General features: G+C 39.2%; 2 protein-coding genes across 2 annotated transcripts; both read right to left on the reverse strand.

Moving 5' to 3' along the window:
• Positions 1–1,274: 1,274 nt before the first annotated feature.
• On the reverse strand, positions 1,275–5,351 carry LOC139653877 (uncharacterized). Its single transcript, XM_071530883.1, has 4 exons — positions 5,178–5,351; positions 4,879–5,005; positions 3,443–3,617; positions 1,275–2,340 (listed from the first exon to the last, which is right to left on the reverse strand). The coding sequence occupies exons 1-4, from the start codon at positions 5,313–5,315 to the stop codon at positions 2,139–2,141; spliced, it is 642 nt and encodes a 213-aa protein (XP_071386984.1). The 5' UTR covers positions 5,316–5,351; the 3' UTR covers positions 1,275–2,138.
• Positions 5,352–8,478: 3,127 nt separating this feature from the next.
• Positions 8,479–19,754, reverse strand: LOC139653880 (uncharacterized). The gene is made up of 5 exons (XM_071530886.1): positions 19,456–19,754; positions 18,717–18,843; positions 17,849–18,064; positions 17,334–17,503; positions 8,479–8,619 (listed from the first exon to the last, which is right to left on the reverse strand). Exons 1-5 carry the CDS (start codon positions 19,648–19,650, stop codon positions 8,479–8,481), a joined length of 849 nt encoding a protein of 282 aa, XP_071386987.1. The 5' UTR covers positions 19,651–19,754.
• Positions 19,755–20,220: the final 466 nt, after the last annotated feature.

Below are 20,220 nucleotides of genomic sequence, written 5' to 3' on the forward strand. Positions count from 1 at the left end.
ATCACTCAATCTGAAGCTTGTGTGTTGTTTGTATTACAACTGTGAAGTCAGAGTAGAGTTCAACTCTGTCAGCACCTGCATTATGTCCCAGTGTGTCGCTTCTCATGTCAGCCTTAAGAAATCTCATCATTCTGGTATTCCTTCTATCATTATCAGACATAGTAGTACATACTTTCAGTGTGCAAACAAAGTAGCTTATTGCTCCCAGACAATACAGGAACAAATAAATTAACACTCCAAAAATGACAGTATTCTGGTCTTTATATTTATTTGACAATCCTGTTGTGCAGCTATACTGTGCAGAACGGAACTTACTGCTGAGCCTTGTGGAGGTGTTGTGGGTTTAATTCAGTGCAAAATCTGTGATAGGAAGAGACCATTTGATAACCCCAGTGACATACCCACACTCAACACACACTCAACGCTGTAACATTTAGATGAGGTGACTGGTGAGTGATGTGTAGCCCGATGTCCTCTACGGTCACCATTTGTGAGTCAGTACATCTATTGTTTTAACATCTGAATGGGGCTTCTGTATGGATGCTCGCCCTGTGTTATTACAAGGGATTATCCCATCACATCCTGTGTATTGGTAAATACACGTGAACCACTACAGTTTCACATGAAACTTAATTAGGTGGAAGAGTGCATATAGATGGCTTTCAGGTGATGTAGCACCCTCTGCTGGCTATGTTGGAGGTCTACAGCTGATTGCATTTCTAAACAAATCTCAACAGAATTGAATAGACATTTTTAATTTCTGTGCTGTTTTTGACTGGGAACTAATAATTTCATCACTGATACATCTGACTCTTATTAGATAATGTCATCTTGTTAGCTAGTTAACAATAGTTATTTGACCAGCTAACCATCACTGTCTTGTTAACACATCTGACTTACACACTATATCTACCATATCTAGTAAAAGCTAGCGTCAGTACTTGCTAGTAGTTGAATATTAACATTGCCTAAAACATAGTAGCCTACAGTCATTTAGACTGATGCAGTGTCAAATGTCATATACAGAATCAAGCTCATCCAGAAATCTACATCCGTCTAACATTGACAGCATGATTAGTGATTGGAAATACTTGATTGAACAAATGATACAACTCAGCTGTATGACACTTACAGAGGAAAAATGGCAATCAAAATCAAATTCAGCTTTTCTTTATACTTGCTCCATTCTCCAAATCCTCATTCCCAGCAACACCTACAGCTCCATGTAGTGTTTGCTATTAGGCGTCACACCCCAAATGAGCCATGAACTATACTGGATTTGATAAATTTATTGAGCATGTCACACAGAGAAAATAACACAAATGCATACAGTTCAATATGTGTATTTCTCTCTAGCAATGATCATTTGACTGACACAGCTCCTCTGCCTCGGCTCTTGTCTTGTCTTGGGTGACAGCTTTTTGTTTCTGCACAAACAAGTCTGACCAGGAAGCAGAACGAGATAATCATCACATTTCTGTGAATGGGGAGAAGTGCCTTAGCCCAATTAGGTTGCTTGCCATTTTGGCTGGGAGTCCCTGATGTGCTCACCTATAATAAACCCTCTATTCAACAGAGAGATAGGTAGGCTTCTGTCTGGAGTGGAAACAACGTTGTGGCATTACAAATACTAACCACTAAACTACTAAACTAGGCTCAGTAAAAGAGTTAGAAAATACATATGATTAAGGCTACCATTAACCACACCCACAAACTTTGATAAAATTGTCAACAGTTTATTTTTTGAGGCAGGGGGAGCTGTGTATCGGCATTGACTTCTCTGATTTATAGTTACACAGATGTTAGGAACATTGTTATCAGACAACAAACACGTTATCGTCATTACTGTGTCAACATAACCTCAATAGACCTTACCAGTGTGGATTCACAACATTCCTGAAACCAGTTTCCATCATGCAACAGATACCTGGATGTCTGTTGCATGATGGAAACTGCCTACCTACGGTGTGTCTGTTCATCTCATCAAGATTGCAGAGAGGTAGAATACAACATTATTTAAAGTGCAAATGATTAAATTTGACTTGAATTTGTGAGTATTTCTAATCACTGTAAAGAAGCTGATTGAGCGGAAAATTAAAGAGAAACCCCGGCTACTATATTGCGCACAGTTTACTGGGTTAGGATGATGATGGCTGCTGTCCTGAGGAAGCATAGATCCAGATTTCATTCCGGTGAGAAATGAACACGTTCAAGGGATTCTCGTACCCAGCCCCGATGTACCGGTGCCGCTCAAAGGATTTCCCGGCCTGAACCAAGGCCTCGCGGAGCTCATTCGCAGTCTCTCTGCCACGGTCATGGTTTGGAATACCACCAAAGACGCTTAAGAAGATAAAATGAGAAACAAACAAAAAAACAAAAAAAATTAAAAAATGTGTTAGATAATGTGAAATACTTGGAAGTCTATTCTTTCACTCTCTCTGTTCGTCATTTTCTCCCCCACTGTGTTGACATTGCGGGGATATGCCCAATTATCTAATCATCGAAATACCCACATTATCTTGTCCTGTCCTTTAGTGTTCTGTCTCGTCCTCTATTGTATTGTCTGGTCCTCATGTCATTTTACCTTTTCTATATTGTTAATTTTTTTGGGGTTGTATAAACATATGGAACTTATGTCATTCTAATTTTCTTTCTATCCATCTTAACCAAGGTTGGCATTCTTTGTTATTCTTTGTTATTGTTGTTGTTGTTGTTGTTATTGTTGTTTATTACTGTTTTTCTTGTTTTTTTTTCTTTTGCTTTTATTGTTAGCTATCACTTTTATATTTTCATTATCCTTGATGAGGATTATACTGCTGTTCCTGCTTGCTGCTTGTCATTAACATGAAATTTAAAACTCAATAAATAATTGTTAAAAAAAAAAAAATGGAACTTATGTCATTCCTACAAAAAAATCAATAAAAAAAACATATACACCAGTGGACACACCACATTTTTCTTTATTTTTGCTATTTTCCACATATTAGAATAATATTAAAGATGTCAAAACTATGAAATAACACAGATGGAATTATGCAGCGACCAAAAAAGGGTTAAACAAATTAAACCTATCTTATACTTTAGATTCTTTAAAGTAGCCGCCCTTTGCCTTGATGGAAAGGCAAAGGCTTTGGAAAGAAATTCAGAGAAAATCAACTTTCAAGCATTTAAGCATAAGCCTTTAGATCAAAATGGCTTTAAGATCATGAAAAACATAATACATTCAATCAGGTGTGTCCAAACTTTTGACTGGTAGTGTACACAAAAAAAATAAATTCCCACATTAGTATGTCTTCATTAGTTTGTAAACTCTGTTATGCTATAAAAAATGCAAGACAAATAAAGCTTATGGCTATTATAATAAATCCAAACGGGGGTTACCTGGATAAACAACAATTAGTTAGAAAAAAAAAATGGTAGGATAAAAATAGCCGCTGCTAACCTGACATAGACGGTGGCAGGAGGAATGAATTCCAGTGTGACGTCGGAATTGGTGTCTGTGGGCAGCGATGTGCCAGGAGGAACAAACCAAGACATGAACACGCTAGTCTCTGAGCCATCTTCCCCCTCTGTGATGTTGATCAGAGCAGGCCACGTGGCTGCGGGGATCTCATGACCTGCAAGACACAACAATGGCAACATCTTTTTGCGTGAGCTTGAATGCATTAAGGCCAAGATACACAGGCAAAATTTCAAAGGCCAATATTGTCAACAGTTACAACCACTTTTTCACTTTTTTGTCTACGTATTTTCTTTTTCTTCGTTCTTATTTGTCAGAAGATTAGAGTTTTATTGCTACAAACAGCAGAACTGCTCTGTAAACCTCTGTGGGCCGAGCTAAAGAAGCAGTTCTTCAGAGAACAAGTTAGCTAGTGGCAAACTTGAATGGCAAAGAAGGAACTCTGGTCAAAATATAAATAAAAAATGGCAATGACTTTTTTTGTTTATTCTTTCATGACCATGGCATTCATGATGTTTGAAGGTCAGTAGGTTAGCTAACTAGCTTACCTAGCTGTAAATTAGCATGGCTAGTTTGAACTTGGAAGGTGAGCTAGGCTAAAAAGCTAACCTAGATTTAGAACATAGAACTTATATAGCTTATATTGCATTTATTCAGTTATTAGCAGAGCTCTAGGCTTCATAATATTAGCTTCCTCCCGTCTTACCTCTTGACTTTTTCATGGGCTTCAGTCTAATGTTGGCTAACTTGCATGTGCTCTTAACCAGTTAGCTAACTTTTGCTCTGAGCAGCTCTGCCTCTAACAAATGTTTGTAGGCTTTGACTAAATCTCCAGTCTGCTGTTTGTCAGTTGGTCAAATTCTCCCATCGCTATCCCTTCTGAGGTCGGTATTGACTGTCTACAGTAGCCTACATTGCCTTTAGAATCATTTCACTGGGCTTTCAGAATAACTAGTGAAGTCAACACAAAAAGGTAGAAAATAAGAGGCCTGACTTGTTTTACAAAAAACAATACAATAAGGCTATGACACTGTTGCATTAAACAAACTATCTCCCATCATATTGTATTTTTGTTTTGTCTTTAGTGCAGTGACTGAGGTTATCATTAATTACATTAATAATGGCCTGCGTCTTGTTCAAAGAATGTGAAATAAAAAGCCTTGATCTATAGAATAATGTGTAAAAGTAGGCTACTTATGAGGACTTGAGGTATTAATACACATTACAAAGCAGTTATTTTCTCATGATGAATCACACAAACTAAAGTGAAAGTATTATGACTTATTAAGTGATACCACATTCTCCCTTGGTTTACAATAGCACATTTACCGCACTATACGTTATCGATCTTGACAGTGTTATCAATGCAAACTATTGTATGACTTCCACATCTGTCTCTTTCAGATCCTTATACATACCTGCTTCCTTCTGTCTCTCGCAGTAACCCTTCAGCTTGTAGTATCCATCCATTAAATCACTTTTCTCACTACTTGGGACCTTGGTGGAAATCCAGTAGCTGCCAACATACAAACGCTCCTCAAACTCCTGTAGAAAATGGGGAAACAAAACTATTTTTTTTACAAATATTCAAGAAAACGCGTACACCTATGTGAGAATTGTATTGGGCCAGTAAAAACCTATAAAAATGGTAAAAAAAAAAAGCAATATTATTACACTAGCTTGGATACCAGAAAATTATTTGAATCGATACACCTACCGGGCTGTTCTGAACCACTGCATACTCAGGACAGTCACATTCATGGCAAAATTCTGGTGCATCCCAGCCTTGCACATGTACGGAAAATGTCACCAGGACAAGAGCTGCAAACGGCAACATGAACACCCGGTGCTCCATCTTCCTTGGCTCTCCAAAGTGACACCACAGTACAGTCCTGTGGGTTTAATCTGGACAAGAATGTCACCGCCCACGTTACCAGTTCACCAGGTAAACAGAAGACACTCCCACACTGCTGTTTTCCTTCAGGAGGCAGCCAAGGGATTTCGCTTCCTCCTAGTCACAGTAGTCAAAATTCAACAGCATTTACCTGCATGGCTGGTTCAAAAGTCAAACCCTTGCATCAAGTGTCAACTGGAAAAGCCAGTCTAAAAGTATGTTTTGACTGACACACACACACACACACAGACACACACACACACACACTCAATCATTAGCTACTACTGCTATTCCCATGCCAACAACAAAGCAGATAAGACCAAGGCCAATACGATATGACGAGCATGAATACGTACATTTGCATAATGTACTGTGAGAAGATGTGCGTCAGATGTACTCAGGATGTTCTGCTATGATGTACAATCATATCTGTCATTTTATGTGTTTTATCTGTTCACAACTTGTTATAATATTTTTGATATAAAATGGCTGCAGGGTTATTGTAGTTTTACAACTTCCATCGGTTTTTATTTTTGTTTTATTTTGAAATTTGATGTCCATCTCTGTTTAGTTTCAGTTAGTTTTCAAATGGCGTTTGCTAGTTTGACTATAGATTTTTTGTGTTATTTAAAGTTTTAGTTTTTCAATGGTCATGCCTGTATGGAGTGTGTTTGCAGTAGCTGACAAAACTTTTCTTTGGATGTGCAAAGTGGATATCAGTGTATTGATAATGTATTGGTACACTGTAAAAACTCATAGTGCAATTTAGTGAAATCAACTCATCTTTATCCATTAACACAATGTATATAGATGTGTTTGTCAATTTCAACTTAAAAGTGCTAATTATGAGCTTCATGACTTAAAATCATGAGTTCACATCTTGTGACTTAAAATTATGAGTTGAAAGAACACCTTATAAAGCATTCACTAAACTCAACACTGTTAGTTTATTAGCAGACTTCCCAGTATGCATTGCATTTGGTTTAACTCTCCAGAAACACCTTCTTTTGGTTTGAATGAAGTTACAGGATAGAGACTTGTTATGTATGTATGTTTGGTGAATCATAGGTCAATTTCTGATAAAAAAGAAAATAAATAAATACAAAACCATAATAAAATCTACTATCTATCTTATCTATGTATCTGGGAATTCTCAATCAAGTAAATTTCTCTCTGATGCACATGGCAAGTCCACTACAAGTAAGTGTATTGCAGCTGCATACTGTATGCTGAACTGTGTATTAATCATGTGATACAAGAGGAACTTTAACTTAAATCTTGCAAACCTTGTGAAAAAATAAATAACACTGGATTTCAGTTCATTAATTAATGCATTCATCTTGGAAACACGAATCAGCATGACTAGACATTTGTTGATTGAACTTATTGTCTTAAGTTCACTCAGCTTTTCTACATTAGAACAACTAACTAATGATCTTTGACCTAACTATTCAGTACTAGTTCAGTCAACTCACAATTTTAAGGCAGCACGGACACTAACTTTTTGAAGTTGAAACAATAAGTTTTCTTTTACAGTGTAGTTGATCAGGGCCTATTCATGATGAAAGAATCCTTTCTCCACCTCACTCACAGTAATGCAACTGGCAAAACACTTAAACTGAGAAGAAATCAGGTTCATTTTTTATTGCATTTCAGTTAGTTTTGGAGGCAGACCTTTTAGTTTCCATTTATTCATTAGGTGTAGTTTTGATTTTCATTTCAGTTTACTTTCAGTTTTTTTCATGCCTAGTTTTAGTCTTAGTTTTAGTAACATATAATGTCCTTGAAAGGATGGGAACTTGTAAGTCTTGTCAGCTACTGCATGTCAACATTCCTGCTGAGTAATATCCCTGTTATGCACAATCTAAAAACAACACTTGAGAGCAATTATTAAATGAACACCTTGTTCTCTAACAAGGCCTCAGCCACTCCCTTTGGTTGTTATGTATGGTGATCACAGGTCTACAATATGTAACATGTGAAAAGTCCTATTCAACTCTATGCAAATACAAGTGCTAGAGTTGGACTGTGTGTAATATTTTCAGAGGCAGATAAAGTCAGACACTCACTTGGACATCTAATTCAAGGACATCTATTCAAAGACCATCAAGGTCTTGTTTGGTGAAATTCAAACACTCTGAATTATCATGTTTTGGGGTAGGACATGACATTGGTCAAAATTAGACATCAGAGAGGCATTGTTTATTACTCATGATCTTGTCAAGTCAAGAAATCCTGGTGAAATCATTCATTTTTAAACTGCAGCCATATCAACATAAATCTCCATCACAGGGTTTCCCTCAGGATGCAAAATTGCACCTTTAAGGCCCTATTTCATTTTATTTTCAAATTCACAAACTTCATGGCCTGTTGGAACCCTGTAAACTGTCATATTTAATGAGACAAGAGACAATCTAGCAGGTTATATGTAGAGCCCTAACAATGATCAGTAGTGGGAAAACCAAGCTATTACCCACTGTATTATTATATTATATATTATATGCCTTCTTTGATTTTGAATAAAGGCAAATTGTAAGCCCCCTCCCCCACTTCACTTTCACTCCAGTATCAATCAATGTGTGAGCTTTATTCATGGGGATTGAATAGAAAGGATATATTTGTGCCCTGAGGAAGAAAATGTCCATCAAGCCCTAAAAATAAATTAATTTTAGATGAACTATATAGATGTTTTTATTGATTTACAATACATAAACAGCATTTGCCACACCTTAACTGTGCATAAATATCTGTCAATATACTCACAAACAACCTGTTGCTAGTAGCATTAGCTACAGCTTTAGCTGCTCAACCTCTGGGTTAGCCGATAGCATAGCATCACTAGCTGTTGATTCCATCTTTTACTCTACCCTAACCCTTGCTATATAATAATAACTCTGTCCATATTACTGATTGTTCCTTTAAGTTAGTAATACTGATTTCACATTAAAAGATGAATTTTAGGCAAAGAAACTGACATGATGGTGTATTATTGGCCTTTATGTTCAACCACTTTGAAGCAAATGATATAGCAAAAAGAAAACAAGGCAAATTTAGCTAAATGCCTGACACTTTCACTATAGAATGTATATTATACAGACTGGTGAGACAGGTCATATCCTTTCACTCAGGCAGCGTAGACCCAGATCTCATTGTGGTGAGTATGGATGATGTCCCAGGGACTGTCGTACACGGCACCGGTGTATCTGTGGGGCTCAAAGGATTTCCCAGCCTGAACCAAGGCCTGACGGAGCTGCTTCGTGTTATCCTGGCCAAGAGCACGGCTTACAAAACCGCTGAAGGTCCTATAGAAACAGAGCTGGTCGTAAAGAGTTTGTTGAAAGACAGAATCTGAAGAACCCAGCATCAGTTGTGTCTACTACTACTCTCTATCCACTTTTCCATTTGGTGGACATGCTTTGCTGTAACTTGAGTGCGTACGTTTTCAGCATGGACTGCCCCAGTGGGAACAAACCCCCAATCCTAGAAGTGTAAAGGTGGCGGTATACTTACAACAAATAGAAAGTCCTTTTTTTTCGTACGAACTTGTCAAAATGTGTTTCCACAGCAAGTATACTGTGAGCTTTAGTGCCATGCTCTTCCCATTGAGCTACAAAGGACCACAACTGACCTGACATAGACGGTGGCAGCAGGTCTCAGTTTCTCTGTGACCGAGGGGTCTGTCAAGGTAAACTAAGTCAAATATCTAGTTTTATCATTTATTCATTATATTCTGATTTACCTTTCACCTATATTATGGACAAAGAGACCCTAGTAGAGACATTTAAGTGAAACCAGATGTTGAGGTTCTGTTTTGAAGGTGTCCTGTGACATGACTTCATGTCTGACAAACACATGTGGTAGACGCATGATCAGGGGATGCCCTCTCTCATGGCTTTGTGCCAATTGGTTGAAAGTATTTAAGAAAATATGTATTAACCAACCACAGATCATTTCTTTGTCTCTTAGAAAACTATATAAGATCAAGTATTTTGTTTTTTAGTTGAGACATACTGATGTAAGCTTTGGGTGTGATCTTATGTCTCCTTATTATTGACTCAATAATAATCTCATTAATCTTCAAAATCAGTAAGTGGCTTGTGTCTTTACTTTGTGTATGAGTCCAGTGCTTTTGACAGATTTCCACGACATTTTGGAGGTTCCACCGAGATCCTGAAACCTGTTGGCTGTGTCTGTGGGAGGATGGATTGCCCTTAGCTAGGCGGTTTGTTAGACAGACTGAGGAAACCTCGACCCCAATTATACTGGGTTGTTTTCAGAGATGCCTGCAATCCCTCTCTTCCATAGATTCGGGACACAGTAAGTGGTTTTGATTCTTGGAGGATTTTAGAGTCTTGATTGGCATGCTAATTTTTGTGGAAATTGTAACTGGTCACTTTTAGTATTCTAAATTTGTATAAATATTGTTTATATACACGCACCGATTGGGTTTGAAGATTTTTGATTGTTAATTCTAAGCTTAGAACAGGGAATTCTACTGGGAGGAATTTTCTCCTAGGGAGAATTTGCCTGAAAAAGGGAGAGGAACTTCGGTTGGCTCTCGCCTTAAAGTGCACAATGAGGGAGAAATGGTTTCTTGCCTCCGGATCCGTTCGGTGAGACCGATAAAGTGCACAATGAGGGAGAAATGGTTTCTTGCCTCCGGATCCGTTCGGTGAGACCGATAAAGTGCACAATGAGGGAGAAATGGTTTCTTGCCTCCGGATCCGTTCGGTGTGACCGATAAAAGCGCTGGGTGAGAGAGACTCACTCAAATCAAGGCCTTTTTTTTTTTCTGTGTGTGTGTGTGTGTGTGTACTGAGTTTGAAGAGCGAACAGACCTATTAGAAAAGGACAGGGGGGTCCTAAGAGAAAGGCCTTAAGAGAAGAAAAGAAAACTTGTAACAAGAAAAAAAAAAAAAAAAAAAAAAGAAAAATTGTTTGTGATATTCTGTGAGTGAATGGGATGCCACTGTGATATCAGTGTCCTGTGGGTATTTATCCACACAAAGGGTACGTTGCTCTGAACGAAAGTGTCGTACAAACTACCTGGCTGATATCATGGTACATTCCATTGGCTTTGTGTGAATGCAGTTGTGAAAAGAGTGATTACTCCTTTAAGATAGTCTGTGGGACTATTCTGCTTGTGATGTGTTTCTTTCCATGTCTTGAGTGGGACTGACCTTGCTGGACTTGATCAGTGAGTGTACTTTGGTGGGCGGAGCTATACCTCCCATTTCCCGAATGAGAGGAGTGACTAAAACTATAGTGCCTTCTGATATGTGGTTGTGAGAGGAGTAATGGAGTGAGTGAAGTAGTTGTTAAGGTACCAGAATCTATAGTGTGTATAATAATAATATATGATTATAATAGAGTGTATAGAAGAGACGTCATTTATACACTTATTCTGATATGAAGTGTAAAAGACTTTGATATAGTAATTTGTTATAGGAGATATTATTGTATAGTCCACTCATCAAGTGTGGTAAAAATAAATAAATAAATAAATAAAAGGGCAACCACAACTGAGAGCGAGATGGTAAACACATTAGGAAAATTAGACCAAATTTCTGACCCACTTGCGGGTCCTGTAAAAGTAATGGCAGATAAATGGGGTAAAAGTGTGGTTGAGGATGTTCCACTTTGGCACTACATAACTGAAGGTATTTTCCCCATAAAAGGTATTTTGAGTGTAAACTGTTTAGTTAGATGTAAGATGGTTAGAGGAAAGAGAAGAGCAGGAGAAGAAAAATGGAAAAAGAAAGTGAATTGAGTGAATTGTTCCAAAAGTGGGAGCAAGAAGTAGAGGTTAAAGCAGCAAAGCTATTGTGATGTTTTCAAAAGGAAGAAAAGAAAAGTAGGGACAGAGATAGGGACCTGTTTCTGCGTATGCTCTATCCTATACAGCTCCATCCTCAGGAAATGGGTGTGATGTGACTGATGACGATGATGATGTGGCCCTGCAGGCAGTAGCCTCAGTCCCTCCTACATCTCAGGTTCCACCTCCATCAACCACTGGATTCTATCCATTGCTACAGAGAATGGGAGGGTCTGATCTCAAGAAGGAGGAAGACTCATCAGGGCTTTCACCACCTCCTTTCTATGCAGACTCCACCTCCTTCCCTTTTGTTTTTCACTGCCCACAGATTCGCAGCATGTCAGCTAAGCAGGAAACAGACACGGTGACCCAGATACCTATGATGATGTTTCTGAATTAGTAACCAGAACCTGCAGATGGAAGTCAAGGCTTCTGGCAGCCGCATGTATTGGTCTACAGGCCATGATAACCTGATGAACTGAAGGAAGTTGCCAAAGAATTGCCAGACCCCCACAAAACTGGAGGTGAGAAGTGGGAGGTTGCAATGAAACAGTTGTTGACAATATGTCACCCTACATTGGCAGAGGTAGAAGCAGTATACCGTAGGTGTTTTCTGTTAAGATGGCCGAACATCAAGCCAGCCAGCCGGCACACAAACTATGATCCAGATTACCAGGAATACAGAGACTAGATGGATAAGCTCTACTGCTGTGAAAACTGCTTTTTCCCTGCGTACCAGTTGGCCTGAAATCTACAGGACCAAGTAGAATGATGATGAGTCTGCCATTGATTATCGTGCTAGAATGGAATCTGTGTTTGCTGCCCATTCTGGTGTTGACCAGGATAATGATGCCTACGACAACCTGCTGAAGAATGCGTTGATACAAGGTCTCCATTCAACTCTGAAGAGCCAAACTGTGGCTACGTGCATCGTCTGGGAAACAAAACCCCTAAGTGAAGTCTGGGCTTATGTCCTCTACACTGAAAGGAACCAGAGTGACATTGAGTAGAAACACAGTAAGAAACTCCAATCTGCATAGTAAATGTTTTATCAACAGACTGGAAATCGAGGCAATGAAGTACACCGAGGACGAGGACGTGGAGGTAGAGGCTATGGAAGACAACCACCCACACAGCCTCCTAACCAGCAATGCCTGGAGTGCTGCAACTGTAAAGGGTATGGCCATATGGCTCATGACTGTTCATCAAATCACAGGTCTGGCCTACGAAAACGTGAGAATGCACCTGATGGATCCTGGCCACATGCAACTCTTAGGACTGTCTGTGAATGCTCCAGGATTCCAGTCAGATAACCCATAGGAGACAGAGGGAACAGGTCAGAGAGGTGAACAGTATAGCTCAGATGAACAGAAAGACACTGAACTTATAACTTATGGTCAGTATATTAAAACACTACCCATAGAGACAGAAAGTAGCTAAATTAAGTTTGAGAGTAGGAAATGAAGTGGTGTTCTTTTTGGTTGATTCTGGTGTAGATGTTTCCGTTGTGCAGTCCAAGTTGCTCCCAAATGCACCCAATCAACAAAACATTTTTTTTAAAAACAATTGGCTCATCAGGAGTTCTGGTGTTAAAACCGATTTCTGAACCACTTTCTGTCACTTAAGGTGATTACAAAGGAAATCATCCTTTTTTGTTGACAGATTTTTGTCCAGATAATTTGTTGGGACATGATCTTCTGTGTGCTTCGGGAATAAATATGTACTGCAGTCCGGATGGTATTATTTTCTCCTCTAAAACACTAGGTATTTTTATTATGACAACACATAATGGTTATTTTTGGGATCTCACAGAGTATGTAGATGAGGATGTTTTGTTTTGTTTTTTTCACCAAGAGTAAGACACCACTCTCTATTCTTTTCACATGCCTTTAGCAACTGTTATGGGCTACTAGCAAATTTGATTTTGGCTGTATGAAAACAGCAACACCTATAGTGGTAGAACCAAAATCTTTTTTCAGACCATGTAAGAGACAATATCCCCTCAGCCTAGAGGCTGTAGGGGGAATTGCTCCTGTTATTGAGTCATTGAAAAAAAAAAACAAGGTGCCATCGTGGAATGCCCACATTCTCCTTGCAATACCCCTCTTCTGCCTATTAGAAAGCCAAACGGTGGTTGAAGACCTGTTCAAGATTAGAGAGCTGTAAATGACACTGTGCAACATCCAGCGTCCACAGTACCAAATGTGGTAACTCTAATGTCTTAGGTCTCATCTGATTCTTGTTGGTTTACTGTGATTGACCTGGCAAATGCTTTTTTCAGCATTTCTGTGCATCCTGATTCCCAGTTCTGGTTTGCCTTTACCTTAAATGGTAAGCGCTACATGTGGACTTGTATGCCTCAGGGTTTCTCAAGCAGCCCTACTTTGTTTGTTCTGGCTGTAGCTGAGAACCTCTCAGGTTGGGAGTCCCCTTGTGGTAGTACATTATGTGGATGATCTTTTGTTGTGTTTCCCTTCTGAGCAGGCCTGCAAAATAGACATTGTCTCCCTTCTCTGTTACTTAGCAGAGAATGGATACAAGGTCTCAAAAGATAAAATCCAGCTGGTTTTATAGTCCGTACGCTATCTAGGACATATTGTCACACCTGACGGTCGTAAACTCGATCCCGAACGCGGAATAGCAATTTTGGAGGTGCCAAAACCTGCAAGCAAATGATGTCGTTTTTGGGTCTTGTAGGCTACGGCCGCCCATGGATACGTGACTATGCAGAGATATCTCTACCACTGTATGACATCACGCACAGTGGTAAACATTTGGCCATGACTGACCCCCTGACTTGGACTATTGAGACTGACAAAGTATTTACTGACTTGAAATAGGCTTTTTCTAGTTCTTCCTGTTTAGGACTCCTTGACTATAATAAACCCTTCAATCTGTTCAACTCTGAACAAGATGGGTTTATGTCAGCTGTTTTGACTCTCATGTCTCATGGTAACAAACAGCGCTCTGTTGGCTATTTACGACTGAGAGAGCAACGGTCCTATGCTTTAGGTCTGTTGCTGCAGCTACTGAAGCTGTCTTTATAACTGCTGACAATGTTGTTATGTGTTCTTTAACCGTTCATGTTTCACATGCTGTCCATTTTTTTCATTCTTCAGGCTAAGACTGCTCACCTAACTCCTACAAAGATGCTGCATTGGTGGAATGTTCTACTTACTGGGCCCTCATTTATCAATCTAGCGTAGAAACCAGCGCAGATTGGCGCGCAGAAATTATCTTACGACAGGGTTAACGCGTGATTCATGAAACGTTCGTAACTTGCCAATTACAGCGTAAGAATGATCGGGCATTGATAAATGCCGCGACTGAAAACAATCTTCATTTAAATATCATGCCCTTAAATATTCTTGGTTTAGGGGCCTCGTCCCTAGAGTTTACGAGATGGAGATGTGTAATACGTCCAAGAAGAGAAACTTCTCCGACCTCCATATAGAAACTCTAACATCGCAAAGTCCAATTGAATCAATTAGTTCTATTTGGCAGCCTGGAAAGTTATCAAAGGAAGTCGGAAAAATGCAGTATGGAAAGAAATTACTGCTGCGATCAACTGCGTTGCCGTGGACAATTGAACTTCAGCTGACGTTTGAATATTTAATTTATACATCCGTGATATGTATACCATATATAACAATAGCCTAATATAAAGCTTGTATCGCAATTCTTTACATTTAGGTGAAGAAAAAATGGTCACACCTCAAACAAGTAGGCTATCTCAAAATGAAAGAGAAATGAATCTTACACCAGAAAACTGTTAACCCCGTTAACAATTTGAAAATACTTATTCATGTTAGGGATATGATACATAGTCGATGTAGGCATTTACAAAATAGAATATTTTGCCATAGGTTACATATTTTTAAGTGATGGATATGTGGCTGCATATGCTTAGATGCCAGTCAGAATACTATATGGTCTAATAACAATTTTCCGACTCAGCTAGATTTACTATGCTGCACTGCAAGTCCACGTTGACTCGAAAACTTGCTACACGAGTTGAGACTTGACGTGAGATTTGATTGCAGCCTCTGCTTACGTCCAAATTGATAAATGCTGAGTTTTGCGTGGAAATGACTGTACGCCCAGTTTTCTGTCGTACGTTCATGTCGTAAATGAGGGTCTATGTCTCATGTTATTCTGAAGTGCTGTATTGTTTTAACCCTTCCACACTTCTCCCTACAGTGGAAGACGGTGAACCCCACTGCTGCTTACAGGTTGTTGATATTGCTGCCAAACCTTGTGATGCCTTGTTTGATATATCACTGACTAACCCTGACTGTGTTTTCTTTGTAGATGGTGTTCCTTGTGTTGCTTATGCTGTTTGCACTGCATATGATGTTGTTGGAAGTGCTAAGCTTCCAGGACATTTTTCTGCGCAAGCAGCAGAACTCTTTGCCTTAACTCGTGCTTTTATTATACTATCAATATGCTTTCAATTTGTGTTATCATTTTCATGCTGTTTGTAAATGACAGGCTCACACAGGTGGTGCTGATCCAGTTTCATTGGGAACTGTTGTTGCTGATGCTGTAGCTAAAGCTGCTACCTTTTTCCCGTTTCTTCCACTTTGCAAAATGCATCTGTCTTCTAGGTTGATAGTGACAACGACGAAGCAGCTTTTGAAGAACGAGACGAAACCACTCTGCATCGGATGTGCTAGTAACCTCTCCAGTGTGGTGGCCTTCTACTGAGTGTAAAGCTCATGGGTTGAAGATAACATGCTTTATTGTGTTCTTTTTTTATCCTACTTTAATTTGAAGCTTGCTTGTAACTCTCAGAAGTAATGTTTTCCTCACTGTTTAAGTGAAGTATACATAGGGTAGGATGTATCTAGCTTTCATTTTATTTTCATCTTAGTTGTCACTCTGTGACAAAAGGGAGGAATTAATGTAAGAAATAAAATGAATCAAATTACTATTATTTACCCAGGTATTAGTTAGGATGTTGTTATGCTCATCTAACAGTACCAGTACATTTAATTTGAACAACAACTTTTGACCGTGATATCCCCTGGTATGAGAAGGTGGTACATTTTTTCAATCCACAGATAAGAGTATCTCGTTTAGCTTTACAGCTAGATAACCTGTCTTATACTATGTATGGTTTTGCAAATGCAACTGTGAAAGGTTTTTCATTCATTAAGGAGACTTTGAAGTCCCATAGATTGACTTTGTTAAGACACCAGCAAGTCTTGGATTTTTATTAGTTAAGACTGGAGGTTTATGTGCAACATTCAATTTGACTGGTGGTTCCTGTATTTTACAGATAATTTGACGGATGTTATTTTTGTTTTGAACCGTTTTCGGTCTAGTTTCCAGCCCAGTTCTGCTGATCCTTTCTATAGCTGGTTGACAAATATTTTTGGTTCAGGTATACTGGAGACAATTTTGCCTGTTATAGGAACCATACTGTTGTTATTTTTGATAGCTATGTGTTTTCTGAGTTGTGCTAAAGCTATGATTCATAAGTTCAACACTATCTCACTAACTGCTGTAGCAATACAATATGATGATAAATGTTAAGACTTTGATGATAAAAACAACTTTCAACAGCTGAAATTCTACCTGGATCCGGATATACAAAGCACAGGGGTTGATGACCTCTATGTGTAACAATGATTTGGTTGTTCATAATGGATGTTTTGCTCATGTCTCTGGCTCGTGCATATGTGAAGGTTGATGTGTTGGGGCCATGTTGATAAATGATAAAAAGGGGGGAATGTCAAGGTAAACTAAGTCAAATATCTAGTTTTATCATTTATTCATTATGTTCTGATTTACCTTTCACCTATATTATGGACAAAGAGACCCTAGTAGAGACATTTAAGTGAAACCAGATGTTGAGGTTCTGTTTTGAAGGTGTCCTGTGACATGACTTCATGTCTGACAAACACATGTGGTAGACGCATGATCAGGGGATGCCCTCTCTCATGGCTTTGTGCCAATTGGTTGAAAGTATTTAAGAAAATATGTATTAACCAACCACAGATCATTTCTTTGTCTCTTAGAAAACTATATAAGATCAAGTATTTTGTTTTTTAGTTGAGACATACTGATGTAAGCTTTGGGTGTGATCTTATGTCTCCTTATTATTGACTCAATAATAATCTCATTAATCTTCAAAATCAGTAAGTGGCTTGTGTCTTTACTTTGTGTATGAGTCCAGTGCTTTTGACAGATTTCCACGACAGGTCGGCGGGTTTGGGCAGCACTGTGTCAGCAGACACAAACCAAGATACAGACACGTTGCTCTCTGAGCCGTCTTCCCCCACTGTCATGGCGACCAGGACAGGCCAGGTATTCATGGGGACATCAGTTCCTTGGAGAGGCAAGAAAGCATTACATTACATTACATTATGTCATTTAGCAGACGCTTTTGTCCAAAGTGACTTACAATAAGAGCATTTTGTCAACAGTAGTGAAACCAACTGTGTATCGCAGTCTTCGTCAGCTAAGCCTTTTAATAGGAATAAGTAGCATTCTTTGAATCTTTTTTTGAAGAAGAAGAAGAAGGAGAAGAAGAAGAAGGGGAAGAAGATCGTTACACAATAGGTTCGTTCAAGAGGGCCTGTCTTTAGTCTCGGATAAGGGGGGAGCTCGTTCCACCATTGTGGCACCAGGTATGAGAAGAGTCGCGACCGGGATGAGCGACTTCCGAGCCCACGTAGCGATGCAGGGGCGAGGCGACCGGCGAGGGTGGAGGAACGGAGGGAACGAGGCGAAGGTTTGGGACCTGACCAGAGATTGCAGATAGGGAGGGGCAGTCTGATGTACTGCTCTGTAGATGAGTACCAGTGTCTTCCAAGTACAGCTTCCCTCATAAGGAACGGGCGAATTTTGCGGATGTTGTAGAGGGAGAACCTACAGGAGCGGGTTGCCGCTGCAATGTAGGGAGAGCAGGACAGCTGGTGGTCCAGGATCACCCCTCTTGGCAGTCTGAGCATCATTTGAGACCACTCCAGTGTGTCACTATTACTGCCTCACCACAGCTAGTCAATATGTTTTTATTCGTATTATTTCTATATCAGATGTCAGACCAGAGGAGTCATTCCAGTGTGGTGTGGCAGGTTTTGACTCAGCAATCTGTAAAAGCTGCAGTGAAACCTGCCTCACTCTGCCTTAAGGAGCTGCTATTGTTTGCTGCAAGTCAGAGAACATTTTGTTCCTCAGGGGAAACACAGTGGCATCTCTACCCTCCAAAAAATGTTTGTAGTATTACACTATAAAATATCAGATATCATGAGCCATTTAAGTTTGATTCGGATTTTCTTCTGGGGACTCCCTTTTCAAATTAAAGGACCCCTATGATGAGTAAAATGTAAATCTTTAGAACGAAAAACAAAAATCACTCTAATTTACTCATAAAATTCCAGGGGCTCATAGTGTGTCTGGGGAAGTCACTGAGATTATAGTGACCTTCTGGTATATCTGTTTTATCTCTTGTGGTATCACTATGCTATTCCCATAACATTCTTATAATATTCCTGTAGGGAGTTATAGTTTTGCTGTGGTAATTGTACAGCATCCCTCACCTTCTTCATTGTCTCCCTTGCAGTAATTATACAGCTTGTAGTTTCCAGCTTTCACATCTTCTGTTTCAGCACTCGGGACCTTGGTTGTTATCCATCGGCTGGCAGTGTACGCACGCTCTTCAGTGTCCTACAAAACAGCAATACAAATCGTAAAAAATATTTGAAATTGTACCATTCTTAAGAAAAACATCTACAGCAATCCTAGTAACGTTCTTTTCAAATATCGCAGCCAAACTGTAAACTTAATAAGAACATAATAGGAATATTTTAGGAGACAAAAAATACCATTAAGTACAGTAAGGTCACTATAAACTCAGCATTGAATACCACAGACACACTATAGGAGACATAGAAATAGAAATAGTAGAAATATTATATTGATACCATAGGAGATCAAAAACACCAAAAAGTACATTTCAAACTGCAATAGGAGGCCGGAAGCTTCTTAGCTTCTAATGTTAAAGATAGTAAGTAGGGTTGGGTACTCTATAGAAAAAAAAGGGTCTCACTCTAAAATAGGTTACAAAGCCTTATTTCTATTTGACTATTCATTATGAAATGTCTAAGGCTTTCTTAATCTGGTGAAGGCCATGAGGTCAAAATGTGTTTTTAAACTTTTCATAATGAGCAGCCAAATAGCAGTGATTTTTTCCAAATGAAATATCGATTTAAAAAGAAAAAATCAATAGACTATTAGTCCTTGACATAAAAAGTGTCATATTTGAATGAATGAGCCTACCTGGTTTATCTGAACCGCAGTGAACTGTGGGCAGTCGTAGCCGTGGCAAAATCCTGGTGCTGTCCATCCTTGTGTTTCAAGTGACAGAGCCAAGGTGAGAGTCGCAAAAAGCAATGTGTGCACTGTGCCCAACTGCAAGCACTTCATCTCTCTGTGTGTCCTTGTAATACAAAGGCAGTTTGTGGGCAGAAACATTGGACAATACTCTCACTCCTCCAAGTTTAGCAGCTTTCAAGATCTTCGCCACCAAGGCAGGCGGCCGGCAAACTCACGCAGGCTGCTCTCACACATGTAGGCTGTTAGAGGCTACTGTGTTTGCACTGTCTGTTGCTGCAGTCAGTAAACAGCCTGATGAGCCAAGCACCTGCATTCTCTCTTTGTTTTCATGACACAGAACGAGCCCCTGGGACGAAACCGAGCTGAATGGGTTGAAACTTCAGAAGAGGCAACGCCCAGGTCGCTCCAATTGGGAATTACAGAGAGGGGATACACACACTTGCATGTACACTGCAAAAATATCCCATTATTTAGTTTAGTATTTAGTCTTAAAATGTTATTTTACTTGAGACAAGAGACTAATCTGACAGACAAGAGACTAATCTAATAATTTCAGGAGAAAATTCCACTCAAATGCAAACTTTTTTTAAATTTTCTTAAATCAAATGTAATTTTCTGTGTGCCATGTTTGTATTGAAAATCCCTGAACACAAGTGAAACTGCGGAAGTGGAATTATCTGACCCTGTTTGGCAAAGTTTATCATATAA

The sequence above is a fragment of the Centroberyx affinis genome, unplaced genomic scaffold (assembly GCF_046629955.1).
Source record: "Centroberyx affinis isolate AG114_WGS23_722 - 3 ecotype Tasmania unplaced genomic scaffold, CSIRO-AGI_Caff_v1 ptg001996l_1, whole genome shotgun sequence".
In the NCBI taxonomy this organism is placed as follows: Eukaryota; Metazoa; Chordata; class Actinopteri; order Beryciformes; family Berycidae; genus Centroberyx; species Centroberyx affinis.

Excerpts from the sequence above, each read along its gene's own strand:
- LOC139653877 (XM_071530883.1), bottom strand. The coding sequence starts at position 5,315 with ATGGAGCACCGGGTGTTCATGTTGCCGTTTGCAGCTCTTGTCCTGGTG. Across the intron at positions 3,618-4,878 it reads CGAGAGACAGAAGGAAGCAG|GTCATGAGATCCCCGCAGCC; the intron begins GTATGTATAAGG and ends TGTGTCTTGCAG. Across the intron at positions 2,341-3,442 it reads CCTGCCACCGTCTATGTCAG|CGTCTTTGGTGGTATTCCAA; the intron begins GTTAGCAGCGGC and ends TATCTTCTTAAG.
- LOC139653880 (XM_071530886.1), bottom strand. The coding sequence starts at position 19,650 with ATGTTTCTGCCCACAAACTGCCTTTGTATTACAAGGACACACAGAGAG. Across the intron at positions 18,844-19,455 it reads CTGCGGTTCAGATAAACCAG|GACACTGAAGAGCGTGCGTA; the intron begins GTAGGCTCATTC and ends GCTGTTTTGTAG. Across the intron at positions 17,504-17,848 it reads CCTCGCCCCTGCATCGCTAC|GAACTGATGTCCCCATGAAT; the intron begins GTGGGCTCGGAA and ends TGCCTCTCCAAG.